The sequence below is a fragment of the Microcaecilia unicolor genome, unplaced genomic scaffold (assembly GCF_901765095.1).
Source record: "Microcaecilia unicolor unplaced genomic scaffold, aMicUni1.1, whole genome shotgun sequence".
In the NCBI taxonomy this organism is placed as follows: Eukaryota; Metazoa; Chordata; class Amphibia; order Gymnophiona; family Siphonopidae; genus Microcaecilia; species Microcaecilia unicolor.
Window position 1 is genome coordinate 66,532 of NW_021963374.1, and position 18,329 is coordinate 84,860.

Sequence of the window (18,329 nt, forward strand, 5' to 3'; positions counted from 1 at the left end):
CTCTGCTTCTTTTGCAGTCACGACTTCAGGCAGGGTAGTAAAATGAGTTTTATGCTATGGCTGGGCGGAAGGAAGCCAAAGAGGGCTGTTGAGGGAGAAGAGGGCGGGCGGTGGGGGGGGGTTGGAACGTCACTGGACAAGGAGGGGAGAGCACAGGAGAATCGGTGGACATGGATGGCAGGGGACAGAAGGTGAGAGAGGAGAGCTGCTGGATACGAATAGATGGAGGGGAGGGCAGGGGAGAGAGGACAGTTGCTGGACGGATGCAGGGGAGGCCAGGGGAGAGAGGAGAGCTGGTGAACATGGATGGAGGGCAGGGGAGAGAGGAGAGTTGCTGGACATGGATGGAGGGGAGGGCAGGGGAGAGAGGAGAATCACACACAGTCTCTCTCTCACAGACACACTCACACCCAGTCTCACTCTCTTTCTGCCACACACACACACACACACACTCTCGCACCGTGCTGCCAACCACACAGAGGGGGTGAGGGGCACCCTGAGACCAGAGATGGAGGGGGGAGGTATCTCTGTCACACACACACACACTCTCTCTCACAGTCAGTGTCTTTCTCTCTCTCACTCTCACACACTGTCTCTCACACACATACTCTCTCACACACACACACTCTCTCTGTGAAACTCTCTCTCTCTCTCACACTCACATACGCACTTGCACGCACACTCATACCCAGACTCACTCTCTGTCACACACACACACTCGCACATTCACTCTCTCTCTCACATAGTCACTCTCACACACACTCTCTCAAACATACACACTCCGAGGAAAACCTTGCTAGCGCCCGTTTCATTGGTTTCAGAAACGGGCCTTTTTTCCTATTCATATAATAAAAGCATAACAGGGGTAATTATTCTATAAGTGAGTTAACATCTAGGTGTCAAGTATACATGTAAATGACCAAAACACTGGTCCACACATACATAAGTGCCAATAACGCATGTAAATATCAATATTCTGGTTACATGCTATTCCATGAAAAGGTTACTACACTTGATGGTGCATAGTTTGAAGGCACAGACACAGCTGGAGCCCACATCTATGCACATAAATTATAAAATACACATTTACACATGTATTTTAGCAATTTGGATGTGAACATTTGTACCAGCTCTATGGCTGGTGTTTTGAAGTGCTCACAGCTAATTACTAGGTATGTATTTATGTTATGCTAATATTTTATAAATTCTTGGTCTTCACTCCCAGTACTCAAGGGTGGCCAATGGGTCAGGTTTTCAGGATATCCTAATAAATATACATGTAAAAGAGATAAGATTTGCATACAGAGGAGGTAGCAGTCATGCATATTCATTAGGGGCATCCTGAAAACTTGTCCTCGAAGACTGAGTGAAGATCAGTGCTATAAAGGTAAGTAAGCACCTATTTTTCTTTATAGAATAGGTGCCGCATAGGCACCATCTAAGCACCTAAATATACGCATATCGTTATAAAATTGTTCTTCACATGTGTGAGAATGTGCATATAAATAAAACAGGTAAAGAGAGATGCTGGCTAATATTTGCATAACCTAAAAAATCTAATGCAGTGCTTCTCAAACCTCTTTTGGAGGCAAACCTAGCCAGTCAGATTTTCAGGATCATAGTAATGACTATGCACAAGAGATCTACACAAAATGGATTTCCAGTACGCAAAATGTATCTCATGCGTATTCATTATGTTCTCCTGAAAATGCAACTATGTGCGCCTCCAGAAGAGGGTTGAGAAACACTGAACTAGTGGGTAAAACATACACTGTCTGGAAACTGTTCACATTAAGAAAACAAGTCTAGCAAAATCTCTCCCTCAGAACCAGGGAAAACTTTTCCTGACAGCATGAAGCAGTTAAGAATGGTGTCACTGTACCAGATGCATTCTCCCTCCTGTGCCATGTGAGCAGGTGCTTAAGGTCTCATTTGGACACACATCACCGACCAGGTGTCTCCCACACACTCTGCGTATATAGCAACTGGGAAAGTTCCCATTGTTCTGGTTTGTGGGATACATAGCGTTTTCATTCAGATATCCTTTATGTTGCCCAGCAACATTCTGCTGAATCACGCTGCTGGGATGCTGGGTTCCACCGAATGCGCTGGGCCCTCTGTCAGTGGAATGATACTGCTGCTCTGCACCCCTTACACATCTTTCCTCACTCTGTGGCTGCACAACTGGGGGTTCAGATGGCTCCTGGTTGTACATGAAGGTGTCCCTCTGAGCTCTGGTCAGGGTGCCAAGGACATCTTCTTTGGCACTATCGGAGGACTGAGGAATGAGAGGAGGTGGTGGTGGTGGGGTAGGAACCTTGTGATGTTCCGATTCCTGGAGCCCCAGCAGCTCCCGAAGAGGCTGGTGTTGTGGGGGCTCAGTGTTTGGCATGTGGCCACTGAACTGGCTACTCATCACTGTATTCATGGCAGCCTGCATCTCCAGAAGCATTCTCTGTTTTTCACGTTTTGGTATGCGGCCAAAGCGAACAGCTGGTGAGGAAATAAAACATGTCAGCTTATGTATAATAAAGAAACACCTGTATTTGATTTTCAGAAAAAAAGTTACACGTGTGTTGACAGAACTAATTCATATAGAAGTCAAGTGTCTTCTCTTATCAGATCAACTGTAGCAGGTGGCAGAAACTGGGCTGACGTCATGGGCCTTATGACCACAGTCTATGTTTAGAGAATGAAAGAGAGAAAGAATGCAAATGCAAATAATCCAAGAAGACTGGGGTAACCTGAACAGAGCAGCTATGGTTAGAACCCTTACAGCAAATCAGGGAGTGGCTAGATGTGCAAGAAATGACCCCAATAGTTTTGAAGCTCTCTGGATTGTTACAAGCTCATATAAAGAAAGGAGCCCTGGGTGCTGGGTCAAGCATGGGGCTTTTAAGAATCCAAAAGGAAGACAATAATGACTGGAATAACTTCACAGTGGAATTGGTAGAGGCCAGCGCTAACGAAAATAATTAACATCCTTAGGACAGGTGTAGAAGACAACAGACACCAGATAGCTGGTTAAAGATAACTGGACAAGGATATTCAGAAAACATTCAATTTCAATGTGGGCTTTTCAAACAACCAAAGTTAACCAGAAAGATTTAGGACAGGTATTTTTTCAACAAGACCTAACTGTAAATCTGTGCTATCCCCCAGCACATCCAATCCCTCTAATACTTAACCAGTTAATTTTAAGAATAAGACAGGTATAACCAGTATGCAGGCCCAAATTTGTAAAACTTTGGAAGATTTATTCTCAAGTTAACCTTAACCAGATAAATCTCCCCAGTGGATAAAAACATAAAAATCAATGACCCATCCAGTACACTCAAGTATCCTCCTCCCTACCTTACTTTGGGTAGGTGAGAATATACTGAAACCAACAGCTGCTCTGGTCCCAAACGCAATGTCTTTTATCCAGCCTCTCAACTCAGTTTCTACAACTACCCTCCTTTATCTGTTCCAAGCATGTTTAAATTCAGCCAGAATGTAGGCCTCACGCATCAACACTGGCATGTTAGTCAACATAGCCATCACGCTCCTTCATTCCAACAAGTCCCATATTTTATCCAACACCTAGGTTTTCTCCCGTAACTTGCCAAAATGACTTTTTGCTTTACTACACACATATGGACTAGATTTTATATATCATGCCTAAACATTTGGCACTAAAATGAAATTTGCTTAGGCGTATTCTATACAGTATGCGTTAATGTAGGTATACTTTATAGAATAAGCCTAAATTTATGTGTGCTTTATAGACTACACAGAGCCCCAGTCCATGCAAATATATTCAGTCACGGTCAATTATGCCAAATAAAACCTGGTGTAAATCTCAATGTCTAAATTAGGCGCAGAGCAGGTATATTCTATAACATTCTAGGAAACATTCTAGACTTGGTACTTTGTGGAGCGCATGATCTAGTGAGGGACGTTATGGTACTGGGGCCGCTTGATAACAGTGATCATAATATGATCAATTTTTATATCAACCTTGAAGTAACTATACATAGAAAGTCAAATATGTTAGTGTTTAACTTTAAAAAAGGAGACTATGATAGAATGAGAACGGTAAAAAAAAAAAAAAAAACTTAGAGGGGCAACTGAGAGGGTAAAAACTGTACAACAGGCGTGGATGCTGTTCAAAAGTACCATCCTAGAGGCCCAGGCCAAACATATTCCGCGAATTACAAAAGAAAGACGGAAGTCCAAAAGACAGCCGGCTTGGTTGAAAAGTGAGGTGAAGCTATTAGGGCTAAAAGAAACGCCTTCAGAAAATGGAAGAAGGAACTGTCTGAAAATAACAAGAAGCAACATAAGGTGTGTCAAAGCAAATGCAAGGCACAGATAAAGAAGGACAAGAGGGATTACGAAAAACAGATAGCATTAGAGGCAAAAACACATAGTAAAAACATCTTTCGTATATTAAAAGCAGGAAGCCGGCAAGAGAATCGGTTGGGCCGCTGGATGACCGAGGGGTAAAAGGGGCGGATCAAGGATGACAAAGACTTAGCGGAGAGATTGAATGAATTCTTTGCTTCGGTCTTCACTGAGGAAGATTTGGGTGGGATACCGGTGTCGGAAATGGTATTTCAAGCGGACGAATCAGAGAAACTTACTGAATTCACAGTAAACCTGGAGGACGTAATGGGGCAGTTCAGCAAACTGAAGAGTAGCGGTGTTGGCACTTGTGCACTTAAATGTCAATATTCAGCTCTTAACCGCATAAGATAAGACCACTTTCTATGCGGCCCAATTTACCTTATGCAGTTAAGGGCTGAATATTATACTTACCCACAAGTTTTAGAAGCCAACACACAACTGAATATTCAATGCCGGTGTCCAAACATGGCCCAGAATTGAATATTCAGGAATACAGCTAAAGGCGGACATAAAAACACTGACCACCACTGGCTGAATATCATCCAGTTTGTAAGCTTTTGTATTATTAAATACAGCACACCCAAAAGGCAGGATCAAGAGATACTGAAAAGATTCAGCGCTGATTTGGGGGGAAAAAAAAAGTTCAGGGAACATACCATCACGAGACATTCCCACGGCCAGGCACTTCTTGAAGCGACACTGCTGGCAGCGATTCCTGTTCATCCTCATTATGGAGCAGCTCTCATTCTTCAGGCACTTCTTATACTGGATGTTCTGTTGGATACTTCTCCTAAAGAAACCCTTAAAGAGTGCAGACGATGCAAACCATCAAGAGTGGTACATCAGCCCAATGCAATGACAAGCTCTCTCCTGAATGATCACCTACTCTCCGCCAGGCCCAAACAAGGGCTGCACTTTAATTCCCTCTTTAATGTTTGGAATGGACCAAAAGCAGTTAGACAATAAAAGAGGCAACTCAGTTACAATAACATTCTTCAAAATCCCATGGGGCATATCTGTCCCTTACTTTCAGCCAAACTTAGGACTGTTTTCAGTTGAAAAGTCACCTAAATTTAGGAGCTTTAAGTTATGCTCCTACATTTAGGCCTGCTGTTGGTTTGCCTCGATTTCTGAGCCTACTTCAGATGCTTAGTGCTGAAAAATAAATAAAATCAGTATTATGTTCTCAACTTTATCCCACCCACTTTTCATGAGGCCAAATTTAAGAGTTTAGTGAAACTTAGTACCACGGAGTTAAGCATGTGGAGGGAAATTCTATAGAGAGGCATCTACATTTAGGCCCTTCTTTGAGCCTATTCTTAAAAGAAAAGTAAGCACCCACTTTTATTTATAGAATACAACCTAGCATGCCAAGAATGCGCCCGTATTCACAGTGCGATCACATATACCAGCATTAGAGCCGGTGTAAATATTGTGCCTATATTGCTAGAGAATGCATCAAGATTACAAGATTCCATAATTTATGCACGTAAATGTGCACAGTGCCCAAGTGTCATCTGCAAACCACACTCCAATGCATTTAGGCACCATTTTACAGAATAGTGCATGGCCGGAATACTGGCATTTACATATGCTTGTGTGCACGTACGTGTGCAAGTCTGGTATTCCATTTATTTATGCATGTTCTTCGCACTAAAACCTTGGCACCCTCCTTACAGAAGTACACCCTTAATGCTAGTAAATTTTCAAAGAGGCAAATTAAAGAGCCTATTTCTCAAAATTAATGAGAATATGAGAAAAAGGTGCAGTGCTCAGATCTATGTCTTCACTGAAGGAAAAACAGAAGCACTGCGAGTCAGGGAAACAGAGCGGTATCCATAACATGCAGGATACATCTTGTCAATCTCACATGATGACTGCAGACATTTTACACACACCAACAAAGGACAATGATAAATCTGATTTGTGCCCTATTAGAATTTTCCAAATTCCAAAAAACGAGCAGCTTCTCTTTCCAGTGTCAAAATCTAAAAAAAGTTTGACCAATTTTTCTCCAGTAACATTTTAGTTCCATTTTGCCACTGCAGAGATACTCTGGACCCCATGATATTGACTACTGCATAATTCTATTTTAATTATACCAAAGATAAACTCCCCATTCTACTGCTGTTTCTCACTGTGTGACACTGAGGTGGGAGGATATCAATGTGGAATACTGTGGTCGGGTTATTTTAGCACAGGGTCCCATTTTATGCAGCGAGACCCTGTGCTAACAGGAGCCCATGTTGATAACTTCTCCCAAATGACAAATCAAAGACACTATGCTTTGGTAGAGCATTTAAGCACACTCATTTTCCTACCATCCCCCAAGCAACTGAAAGACTACCTTCAATTAGAATACAGTCCTGCACAGAACGTGACTGAAACAGCCAAAGCAGACGAGAGGGATCACTTCCAAACATGCCACTGTTCAAAGCTCACCTTGCAGCCTTCACAGGCATGGACTCCATAATGGAACCCCGAGGCCACATCTCCACAGACTTTACACAGGAGCATCATGCCACTGAACTCTAGAAAATGAACGAGACCATTCAGCATTAGATGCTAGCAGGCACAGCTTTAAGAAAAAATGACCTACTTTTTAAAATGTATCTTCCAAACTGCAACACACTTGTTTTAAACTACACTGGAAATTTAACACTAAGAATCAGTTAAACTTTGAAGGAATTTGCTCTGGGAATTATAGAGTCAATATTTAGCATTAATTCCTGAAGTACAAATGTTGGAACCTGCACAAAGTACCTTGCGCAGGTATTTGAGGCATGCTCAGTTGCAAACATTTGTGGCTCAAAGCAATGTACAGGACAGGCAGTGCTCAGCAGGTACTAGAACTAATGGCACTGAAATGCTGTTTTCCACCCGTACTGTTATTAAAACACAAGAACCCTATTTTACGTAGGGGGATCAAAACTGAGACATGCTCAGATCCTGTAGTATTTGAGAAGAAGTTCTAACATAAAACCCTTTCTAAAATACATGCAGAAGTACTTGTGTATTTGCCAACACATGCAAAGCGGCCATTTTACAGATACACACACTGAAAAAACTGAATGACATGGACCCAGCAACTTCCATGTGGAAGTGGCGGCACCTATGTGTAGCTGCTCTATTTTACAAACCTACTTGCCAATTATTTAGTAAAGCACCAATTTTAACATGATTTCATTTTAGTGGTGGACAAAAACTACATAGGATTAAGTAGAATGACCCCCTTAATCTATAAAGCACAGGCCAAACAAGTGCTTTTTTCACAAACTTTTATAAATGCCATTGAGCAGATGTGAAAACTAGTTTTCTCCATACATGGGAACTCCCCTTTGTGAAACAGAGACCACCACATGGTAAAATTATGTATAATCATACCTGATAATTTTCTTTCCATTAATCATAGCTGATCAATCCATAGACTGGTGGGTTGTGTCCATCTACCAGCAGGTGGAGATAGAGAGCAAACTTTTGCCTCCCTATATGTGGTCATGTGCTGCCGGAAACTCCTCAGTATGTCGATATCAAAGCTCCATCCGCAGGACTCAGCACTTAGAGAATTACACCCACGAAGGGACACTCTGCCCAGCTCACCACCGCCGAAACGGGGGAGGGGAATTAACCCAGCTCATCCCCACACAAGTGGGGGAGGGGAATGCGTCCAGCTCATCCCCGCGGAGCGGGGGAGGGACACCACACCCGCCGATGCGGGGGGATCTGGCTTATCCTGCAACCGCAACCGCGGGAGGAGCTGACTGACCCTAACACCGCCGAAGCGGGAGGGGTACAAAGCTGCCCTACAGCCGCACGAAGCGGGAGGGAGCGCCGGCAGAATTTATGTCTCAATCCAGCCCCGTAAAACGGAGGGGAGAGGAATGCAGCAGCTCACTGTAACACAAACTCGTCTCAACTCTTGAAGAATCCAAGTGAAAGAAGAACTTGAACACGAAGTCCTCCTGAAGTAACTGAAGGCTAAACTTGAACCTAAAATTCAACCAGAATATAACAGTACAGATATCTGGGAGGGGCTATGGATTGATCAGCTATGATTAATGGAAAGAAAATTATCAGGTATGATTATACATAATTTTACCTTCCATATCATCAAGCTGATCAATCCATAGACTGGTGGGATGTACCGAAGCAGTACTCACCCAGGGCGGGACATAGAAATCCCTGACCTCAACACTGAAGCTCCAAACCGGGCCTCCGCCCGTGCAGCCACAGTCAAACGGTAATGCTTGGAGAATGTATGAGCCGAAGCCCACGTTGCCGCCTTGCATATCTCTTCCAAGGAGACGGATCCGGCCTCTGCCATCGAGGCCGCCTGAGCTCTCGTGGAGTGAGCCTTCAGCTGGATAGGCGGCACCTTCCCCGCGGCCACATAAGCCGCTGCAATGGCTTCCTTGACCCATCTTGCCACTGTAGGCTTAGCAGCCTGCAGACCCTTACGAGGACCTGCAAACAGGACAAACAGATGATCCGATTTCCGGAAATCATTGGTCACTTCCAAGTATCTGATGATGACTCGTCTCACATCCAGATATTCAAGAGCGGGGTACTCCTCTGGGTAGTCCTCCCTACGAAAGGAAGGGAGACAGAGCTGCTGATTCACATGGAAGCGAGAACCAATCTTGGGCAGGAAGGCAGGCACTGTGCGAATAGTCACTCCTGCCTCAGTGAACTGCAGAAAAGGCTCTCGACATGAGAGCGCCTGGAGCTCGGAAACTCTTCTGGCTGAAGTGATAGCCACCAAAAAGACTGCTTTCAACGTCAGGTCTTTCAGAGATGCCCTCGACAAGGGTTCCAAAGGCGGCTTCTGCAATGCTCTTAGCACCAGGTTGAGATTCCACGCAGGCACCACTGAGTGCAGAGGAGGGCGCAGGTGATTAACTCCCTTGAGAAAGCGCACCACATCTGGCTGCGAAGCCAGGGAAGCACCCTTCAGGCGGCCCCTGAAGCAAGCCAGAGCCGCTACCTGGACTTTAAGGGAACTGAGCGACAGGCCTTTCTCCAGACCTTCTTGCAGGAACGCCAACACTGAAGAAATTGGAGCAGTGAAGGGAGAAAGTGAGCCTGCTTCACACCATGCTGCAAAGATACGCCAAACCCTGGCGTAAGCAGTAGAAGTACAGCGCTTCCTCGCTCTCAGCATAGTGGCGATGACCTTGTCTGAGAAGCCCTTCTTCCTCAGACGCTGCCGCTCAATAGCCAGGCCGTAAGACCAAAGGGAGAGGGATACTCCATCACCACGGGACCCTGATGTAACAGGCCCTGCTCCACTGACAGCCGCAGAGGATCGTCGACTGAGAGCCTGAACAAGTCCGCATACCAGGGACGTCTGGGCCAATCCGGACCCACCAGGATTACCCTGCCGGGATGCTTTGCCACCCGGTCTAGCACCCTGCCCAACATGGGCCAGGGCGGGAACACATAGAGGAGCTCTTGTGTCGGCCACTGTTGGAGAAGAGCATCTACTCCCAGGGATCGAGGGTCCCGTCCTCTGCTGAAAAAGCGCGGCACTTGGCCATTGGCCGATGACGCCATCAGATCTAGGCTCGGCTGGCCCCAGCGCTTCGTGATGTCCAAGAACGCCTGAGCAGATAGTTGCCACTCTCCGGGCTCCAAGGTATGGCGACTGAGAAAGTCCGCCTTGACATTCATGACTCCGGCAATGTGGGCCGCTGAAAGCTGCTCCAGGTTCGCTTCCGCCCACTGGCAAAGACTCATAGCCTCCTGGCTAGAGGGGCGCTCTTGGTACCTCCCTGGCGGTTGATATAGGCCACAGCCGTGGCATTGTCCGACAGGACCCGTACAGGCTTCAACACCAGTACCGGGATGAACTCCAATAACACCAACCGAATGGCTCTGAGTTCCAGGAGGTTGATAGACCACTTGCCTCTGCAGGAGACTAGAGCCCCTGCGCTGTCCTTCCCAAGCAGTGGGCTCCCCAGCCCATCAAAGAGGCGTCTGTCGTGACGACAATCCACTCCGGGGTCACCAGAGGCAATCCTGCAGACAACTTGTCTGTCTGCGTCCACCAGCTCAGCGCCTTGCGCACTGCTGGGTCCACGGGAAGGCGCACAGCATAATCCTCCGACATCGGAGTCCAGCGCAGCAGCAGAGATAGCTGTAGTGGTCTCATATGAGCCCTGGCCCAGGGCCCTACTTCCATCGTGGCCGTCATAGAGCCCAACAGCTGCACGTAGTCCCAAGCCCGAATAGGAGAGGCTACTAGGAACTAGTCCACCTGAGCCTGAAGCTTGACAATCCGATTGTCTGGCAGGAACACTCTGCCCACTTGGGTGTCGAATCGAACTCCCAGATACACCAGGGACTGAGTCGGGCGCAGCTGGCTCTTCTTCCAGTTGATGATCCATCCCAGGGAGCTCAAAAGAGCAACTACCCGGTCCATAGCTTTGCCGCACTCTGCATAAGAGGGGGCTCGGATCAACCAGTCGTCCAGATAAGGATGGACTTGTACTCCTTCCTTTAGCAGGAAGGCCGCTATGACCCCCATTACTTTGGAAAAGGTCCGCGGAGCAGTAGCCAACCCGAAAGGGAGGGCTCTGAACTGGAAGTGTCGTCTCTGGACTGTAAAACGCAGAAAGCGTTGGAGAGGAGGCCAGATGGGAATATGCAGGTACGCTTCCTTGATGCCCAAGGAAGCCAAGAACTCTCCTGCCTTCACTGCCGCTATAACAGAGCGGAGAGTCTCCATGCGAAAGTGCCTCACTTTCCAGGCCCGATTGACCCCTTTGAGGTCGAGGATAGGCCGGACAGAACCTCCTTTCTTTGGAACCACAAAGTAAATGGAGTAACGTCCCTTGCCAATCTGATTTTTTGGCACTGGAACGACCGCACCCAGGCGGATCAGGTTGTCCAAGGTCTGCTGCACTACCATAGCTTGACCGGAGACTTGCAGGGAGAGAATACAAACCCGTCTCTTAAGGGTTGGCAGAACTCTAGCTTGTAGCCGTCTCTGATGACTTCCAGCACCCACGCGTCTGAAGTTATAGTGGTCCACTCGCCCAGAAACGAGGACAGCCGTCCTCCAATCTGCACTGGGGCGTGGACCAAGGCCCCGTCATTGGGTACGAGACCCTGGGGGAGGACCGGAGGGAGCACCTCCGGGACGGCGGTCTCTGCGAAAGGAATGCTGCTTGGGGGAGAAATTCCTCTTGAAGGAAGAGGGGGCAGAGGAACCCGACTTGCCCGGGCGGTACCGATGGGCTTCCTGCAACCGTCCTCTGGAGGTATCGGGACGAGTACTAACCCGAGCCCTGACCTCTGGTAATTTCTTGCCCTTAGCCGTGCCGAGATCGGTCACGATTTTGTCCAGCTCGACCCCAAAGAGCAGCTTGCCTTTAAAAGGCAATCTAGCCAGGCGGGATTTAGAGGCGTGGTCAGCAGACCAATGTTTCAGCCAAAGCCACCGCCGCGCAGAGACTGTCTGAGCCATGCCTTTAGCTGAGGCTCTCCAGACATCATACAGCAAGTCTGCCAAATAGGCTAAGCCCGATTCCAGGGCCGGCCAATCAGCCCTCAAGGAATGATCCGAGGGGGAAGCCCGCTGCACCATAGTCTGGCACGCCCTGGCCACATAGGAGCCGCAAACTGAGGCCTGCAAACTTAAAGCAGCTGCCTCAAAGGACGACCTTAAGGCCGCCTCCAATCTTCTGTCTTGGGCGTCCTTTAGGGCCGTGCCACCTTCCACCGGCAACGCCGTTTTCTTAGTCACCGCAGTGATTAAAGAATCCACGGTAGGCCACAGATAGGCCTCACGTTCACTCACAGCCAAAGGATAGAGGCGGGACATAGCCCTAGCCACTTTAAGGCTCGTTTCCGGGACATCCCATTGAGCCGCAATTAAGGTGTGCATGGCATCATGCACGTGGAAGGTTCTAGGCGGGCGCTTCGTCCCCAGCATAATGGCAGAGCCAACAGGGGCTGAGGGAGAGACGTCCTCCGGAGAGGAAATCTTCAAAGTGTCCATGGCCTGTAACAACAGGTTGGGCAAATCCTCTGGGCTAAAAAGCCGCGCTGCAGAGGGGTCATCCGCTCCATCCGAGCGGGGATCTATCTCCTCCAAGGAATCCGCAAAGGATCGTTGGGAGACCTCAGACACGCTGCCCTCATCTACATCGGAGGAGACAAAAGTCCTCCAAGGCCTGGAAATCAACCCGAGGGCGTTTACCTCTGGGAACCTCAACCTCTTTATCAGAAGAGGGAGCAGGGGCAGCGTTTTGTATGAGGAAAGCCTGATGCAGCAGCAAAACAAACTCGGGGGAGAAACCCCCCAGACTGTGCACTTCCGCAGCCTGGGCAACAGCCCTAGACGCACTCTCAACCGGCGCTCGCAATAGCGGGGGAGAGACATGCTGCGCATCCAAAATGGCGTCCGGCGTGAAACTCCGTGAAGGAGCCGCGCGGGAAGAACGGCGCTTTTGTGCCGTCGCCCAAATTAAGGGCGTTCATGGCATTAATGTCTCCAACCTCAAGGGCGGCCCCGAAGAAGCCGTCCGAGCCGCGTGGCCGGCCAAGATGGCGGAGGCGAGGAGCGGGGGATGGGCGTTTATGGCGGGAAAAAACCGCCACGCCGGAGGAACGACCGGGACATTCATCGGTCACTAAACTATCACCCATCAAGGGCGAATCAGGTTGTAAAACCCCCGCATCCCCTCTAGAAGCGCTCCAGCGATCCGGGGCGCGACCCTTTGCGCCCTCGCCCTCCGACGCCATTGCCACGAGGAGAAGAATCGGGGAACCCCCTGCCCGCTATAAAAAGGTAAAATTACCTGCTTGCCGCTCCGAGCTGTAACGAACTGGTGTCCCAGTGAGTAGCTGCAATGAACGTTTAAAGAAACGTCGAATTAAACGCCTTTAAAGACGTTTAAAATTTTTTTTTTTTTTTTAAACGGAGCCAGCGGGAGGGGGGAGAAAAGGAGGGACCTGGCACCACCAGGTTTGCACTTGCTCAAAAGAGCCCTCAACCCCAGGCCTCAACAAACCTAAGGATTAGGCTTGGAGGCCTAGCCAGAGCTGCTGCTGTGTGTGACCACCACCTGCTGAGATAGAGAACATACTGAGGAGTTTCCGGCAGCACATGACCACATATAGGGAGGCAAAAGTTTGCTCTCTATCTCCACCTGCTGGTAGATGGACACAACCCACCAGTCTATGGATTGATCAGCTTGATGATATGGAAGGGTATTTTAGTCCTGCCTCAGCCATGCCCCCCTGAATGCTCTACATAAGAGTAGGTTTCCATGTGTAAATAGATTTCTGAAATTGCTTTTTTACAAGTGTATGCAATATACACATGTAAATGCCAGCATTTCCACGTGGGAATGGTGAATAGAGCTTCTAAAATACCCCCCTTTATATATTTATCAAGACAGAACAAAATATTATTCCTACAGAAAACTGGGAGCTTTGCTGATGGAAATACCTTTCACCTTGCCAGCAAACAAAAAAAAAAAAGTTGAAGTACATGAACCTTCAAGACCAGACTAGAGAGCTGCATGGAGATAGGGTTAGCAGGAATCCCCCAGGACCCCCAAGGGAATTCCCTCCAGGTCTGCGGGAATGGACGCGGTTCTTGCCAGAATCCCACGGGTGTAAACCAGGCCAACCTATTTTTAATCCTTTCAGGATCCAGGACTCTTTGTACCATGGCCATCTCCTCTGATCAGCACAGCCACACACGCACAGGCCAGCCCCATCAGGTCGCCTGATCTACAGGAGCATGCGTGTAATGGCTGGCGACTGGCAGGAACCTCCCAGTTCCATTTCCTGACCCAGCACAATCTTCCTTTTCCTCTTCCATGTGCACAAGAAGTGCTAGAGCTGCACGGCACAGTAAAGGAAAGCTGCAAGGAGATCAGCAAGGAGGAGGTGCCCAGCAGAGAGCTGCATGAGACCAAGATCCAACTTAAAGTAGTTTCATAGCCCTAATTGCAACTAAACATACACTCAAAAGTGGGGTTGAGTCCTGCAACTGTTTAGATGATCATTTTCCAGAATATTCTGGTATATATTTTTTTACATTCTGGAATTAAGCTAGGCAGTAATTTGAGTTGTCTTAAAATAAGGGAACTTGATAAAACTCCCTAGTCAATTATCTATTGCGGATAAGAGAAAATGTATCTTCTTGGATCGTTACTCATTATCAATATTCTACTAAAGTTAAATACTTGATTTAATATCGGATCCAAAGGAAAAAAGAGGATACTGATTATTAAATAGAATTCCTTAACAAAAAAAAATCCTTCCAGCGACATGTCTGGACTGGCTGGCATCCACCAGACCTACTGCCTCAATCTGCACAGAAATACACTGCCTGCTTCTTGCCACAGTTCACACAACTAGTATTTTTGTTCTACTCCTGGCTATATATATATATTTTTTTTTTTTAAAGAGAGAGAGAGAGAGGCTAGAAATTTTGGGGTCGCTTCACATAAGGGTTTATAGGCGCTTGAAAAGTCTGTCTGTTGCATACATAATTGCACAATTTAATATGTCGGGAGTGAAAGGCATGTGCTTATTAATGTCAAAATAGTAGCAACAGCTGCAAGGACAGACTTTTAGGCGTTGAGCGAGGCCATCAAACCTAAGCAATCTGCGCCAGTATAATTATTAGCCTTCACCCCTCCTCCCCCCACCCAGTAATTCTATCTGGGAATTCCCACTCAAATCATTTTGATACAAGAGGTGTTAGGGAGACAATAGGTTTTCTAATGCCTTTCCAAGTTAAGAATTATTGGGTGAAGTTAACAGGCATTTAACTCTTCTGTAAACAGCCAAGGCTGTAGATAAACCAGCAAGTCTTTTAGCTGAGTAAAAGCAGTCAAAAAGTGAACACACCTGTTAAAGCAATAGATACTTTTTTTTTTTTGAATGGTATGGGTAAGGATGGAGGAGATTACTTACAGAGATGGGCAGGGACGGAGATGGAGGACATTCCAGCGGGGACAGGTGAAAGTTTTCTGTCCCCATGCAACTCTCTACTACAGACATGTTTATTCCTCATGCACTGATATGGCACCAGAAATACAGGCAAGGGCTCAGCCAACCTTACAATATAACTGGGTGAATACCAATGATGCTTGAGAATGGACTCACTTGTTGCAGGCCCGCCATGTCCCCTGGCCAATGTAGTAACACTGGACTTCCCTGTGGGAACAGAGGAATCCAGCTGATGCCGAGCCCCTGTGGAGAGGCTGCTCTCACCAGCCGAATCACTATTCTGGCTGCTGCAGCTACTTGGAGAGGATGGTAGTGGTGAGGAAGAAGAGTGGAAGCTGCCATTGGAGCTCTCGCTGTGGCACGAGGCAGGGCTGGACACAGAGCTTGATGAGCTGATATAGGCTATCACACCACCTGCAGGTAAAAATATAAAGGCACCATGTTAATGATCAACAAAGTAACATGCCACTGGTCTAGCCACAAACCTTTAAGGTCCCATTCAGAACTAACAGGTTACTCAGCTCCAGGAAGGAGATTTTAGACTAGACTAGTCCTGGATTTCTGATACTCTCATCCTGATGCACTGTGGAACCATCAGCACAGATTTCTCAATGGGTAGAATCGGAACTACAAATATCACAGCACAAAATTGCCCCAGGTACAAATAAGTACCTGTATATAATGTGTAAGCCGCATTGAACCTGCTATGAGTGGGAAAGCGTGGGGTACAAATGTAAGAAAAAAACAACAACAACAAAAAAAAAAGAATGGCCAAAAAGTCTCCCACCTAGAAATGGCTAACTTGTTAGCTTTGTCTATTTCAAATGGAAATCCTGAAAGCTTAGGCCTGCTCCTGACTACTGTTCCAAAACAGATCTACTCTCTAAGCCAGTAGTTCTCAAACCTGTCCTGGGGGATAACACAAGAATAGCCATACTGGGTCAGACCAATGGACAATCAAGCCCAGTATCCTGCTTCCAACAGTGGCAAACCCAGGTCTCAAGTACCTGGCAGAAACCCACCAGTTAGGTTTTCAAAATACCCCTAATAAATCTGCATGAGAGAGATTTAATGGGTTAATAGCTTAAAAGATTTTGATACACATTCTATTTCACTAAAGTCAGAATGGTTTACAATAAAATAAAGTGTAGTAAAAGTACGCCATATAAGACAGAAAAGATTAACTCAGAGAAACACCACTTTGTATCTACAGAAAGGCGGTGTGGAATAAAGAAACATCCATTCCCATCCCCAGGTTATCCTCATGAATTGCTTTCATTGTAGTTGACTGTCCCAAAAGCTTTCGTAAAAAAAAAAAGTAGTTTTCCATTTTACTTTAAAATTGTTTAAGCGTATAGTCACTGGGAGCCAATTCCATAATGCTGGAGCAAACGAAAAAAAGCATGGTCTTGCTTGGAGGTCAGCAAGCGTTAGATGAAGCATGGAGTATTAACAGACCTTAAAACTCTACCAGAGGTACAAGGACAAATAAGAGGGGCCAAATAAGGCAGAGTCCCATCATGGATCACCTTATACATGAGAGCCAAAGTTTTATACAAAGGCTATAATCTGTTTAGGAAAGACAAGGTAGGAAGAAAGAGAGGAAGGGAGGGGGGAGTAGCATTATATGTTAAAGATAATATTAAAAGAAAAAGTGCTAGAAGCCTTCAAAATAGGGTCACAGATCCTTTAATCATACGTATTTGTAAAACAATCCTCAGATAGACCCGACATGGGCCTTGTTTCGGCGCTCAGCGCCTGCGTCAGAGGTCTATATCATCCAGAGAGTGTGGGTAGCACAAGAAATATTTGGACAAAGATTGTGGGTAACAAAACACACCATCTGAACAAGCCCAGCGTCTTTATAACTAGCAAAGTAACCAAACCTGCTTCAACTGAGAAATATTAAAAACAAAATAAGTTCTGATTGCACCAATAGGTAGATTTGGGAAAGGTATTGGTGCAATCAGAACCTATTTGATTCCAAGCCACAGTAGCATCACACCCTTTCTTCTTCTGACGTAGTCATTTCCTCCTGCTCCTTTGAGCTGAGATATGACTCCATGAGCCTTCATTTATAACTGCCCAGGGAGTTTTCCCTATTTTTCTCTCCTAACTCTACTGCAGTCACCATGTGATGATCTTCAGTTGAGAGATGCACACCAACAAGCTCATTTGCAAAGCACTCAGCCTCCCAAAGTTCCATAGAAACCTATGGAACTTAGCCTCCAAAAGTGCTTTGAAAATATGCCTCCAAGCCTTCTTCCTGACTCTGCAATCACAGATCTAAAATCTGGTCTCTAGGTGTCGAAGTATGATGACTAGTTTCCCTACTCTCCACCAGGGCTGTGAATGCAGCCTAAACCACATCCTTAGCCAAGCTGACCCAGGAAGCAGAAATCTGATCTGGGAATCAATCTAAATCCTTCTAATGGGCCATGGAGCCAACTCACTCTTGTTTTAAGCACATTTACACCCTTTGCTGTGGTACTGTTACACCATGTCCCCAATAGGATCATATAGCAGGGCTCCCTCCCTCCCATTATAAAGATTCTCATTTCAGCCACAATGCCAAGTAAAGAAGTATCATCAGCTCACAGCTCAGACCTTGAAACTTAGGACATCAGCAAAAGACAGGGAAGTATTAACCACATTGCATTGCTTCTCCTCCTACTCTTTCATTCACTTTGTGATGTACTACTTCCACTGAGTCACTTCACTCATAGTAATGCAAAGCCCTCATTAATGTTATGTCTACAGAGCGCTATTCACAACCTAACCTTCAATTCAGGTCACCTAGTTGGCAACCTCACTTGGTACTGGCTGCTCTAGTTCAGTGACCTCCTAACACTGAATGCTACGGTGACCATCAAACAGGGATGAGATGTGTAAGTCAGCACTTAATGCATCAAACTTATGTTTCATAGAATTAAACCTGAGAAAACTATTAAGCCAGTAAAGCATGA

General features: G+C 46.5%; 1 protein-coding gene and 1 long non-coding RNA gene across 2 annotated transcripts in view; one reads left to right on the top strand and one right to left on the bottom strand.

Moving 5' to 3' along the window:
* Positions 1–18,329, bottom strand: part of LOC115459256 (nuclear receptor subfamily 1 group D member 2-like) — a 47,737-nt gene that overhangs the window by 27,516 nt on the left and 1,892 nt on the right. The window contains exons 2-5 of the mRNA XM_030189111.1: positions 15,520–15,777; positions 6,832–6,920; positions 5,046–5,190; positions 1,883–2,493 (exon numbers count right to left, since the gene is read on the bottom strand). Coding sequence (XP_030044971.1) covers positions 1,883–2,493; positions 5,046–5,190; positions 6,832–6,920; positions 15,520–15,777 — 1,103 coding nt within the window. The remainder of the gene's footprint in view (positions 1–1,882; positions 2,494–5,045; positions 5,191–6,831; positions 6,921–15,519; positions 15,778–18,329) is intronic.
* Positions 1,224–17,614, top strand: LOC115459259. The gene is made up of 3 exons (XR_003940241.1): positions 1,224–1,234; positions 16,428–16,438; positions 17,517–17,614. It is a non-coding gene; the product is annotated as an uncharacterized LOC115459259 (long non-coding RNA).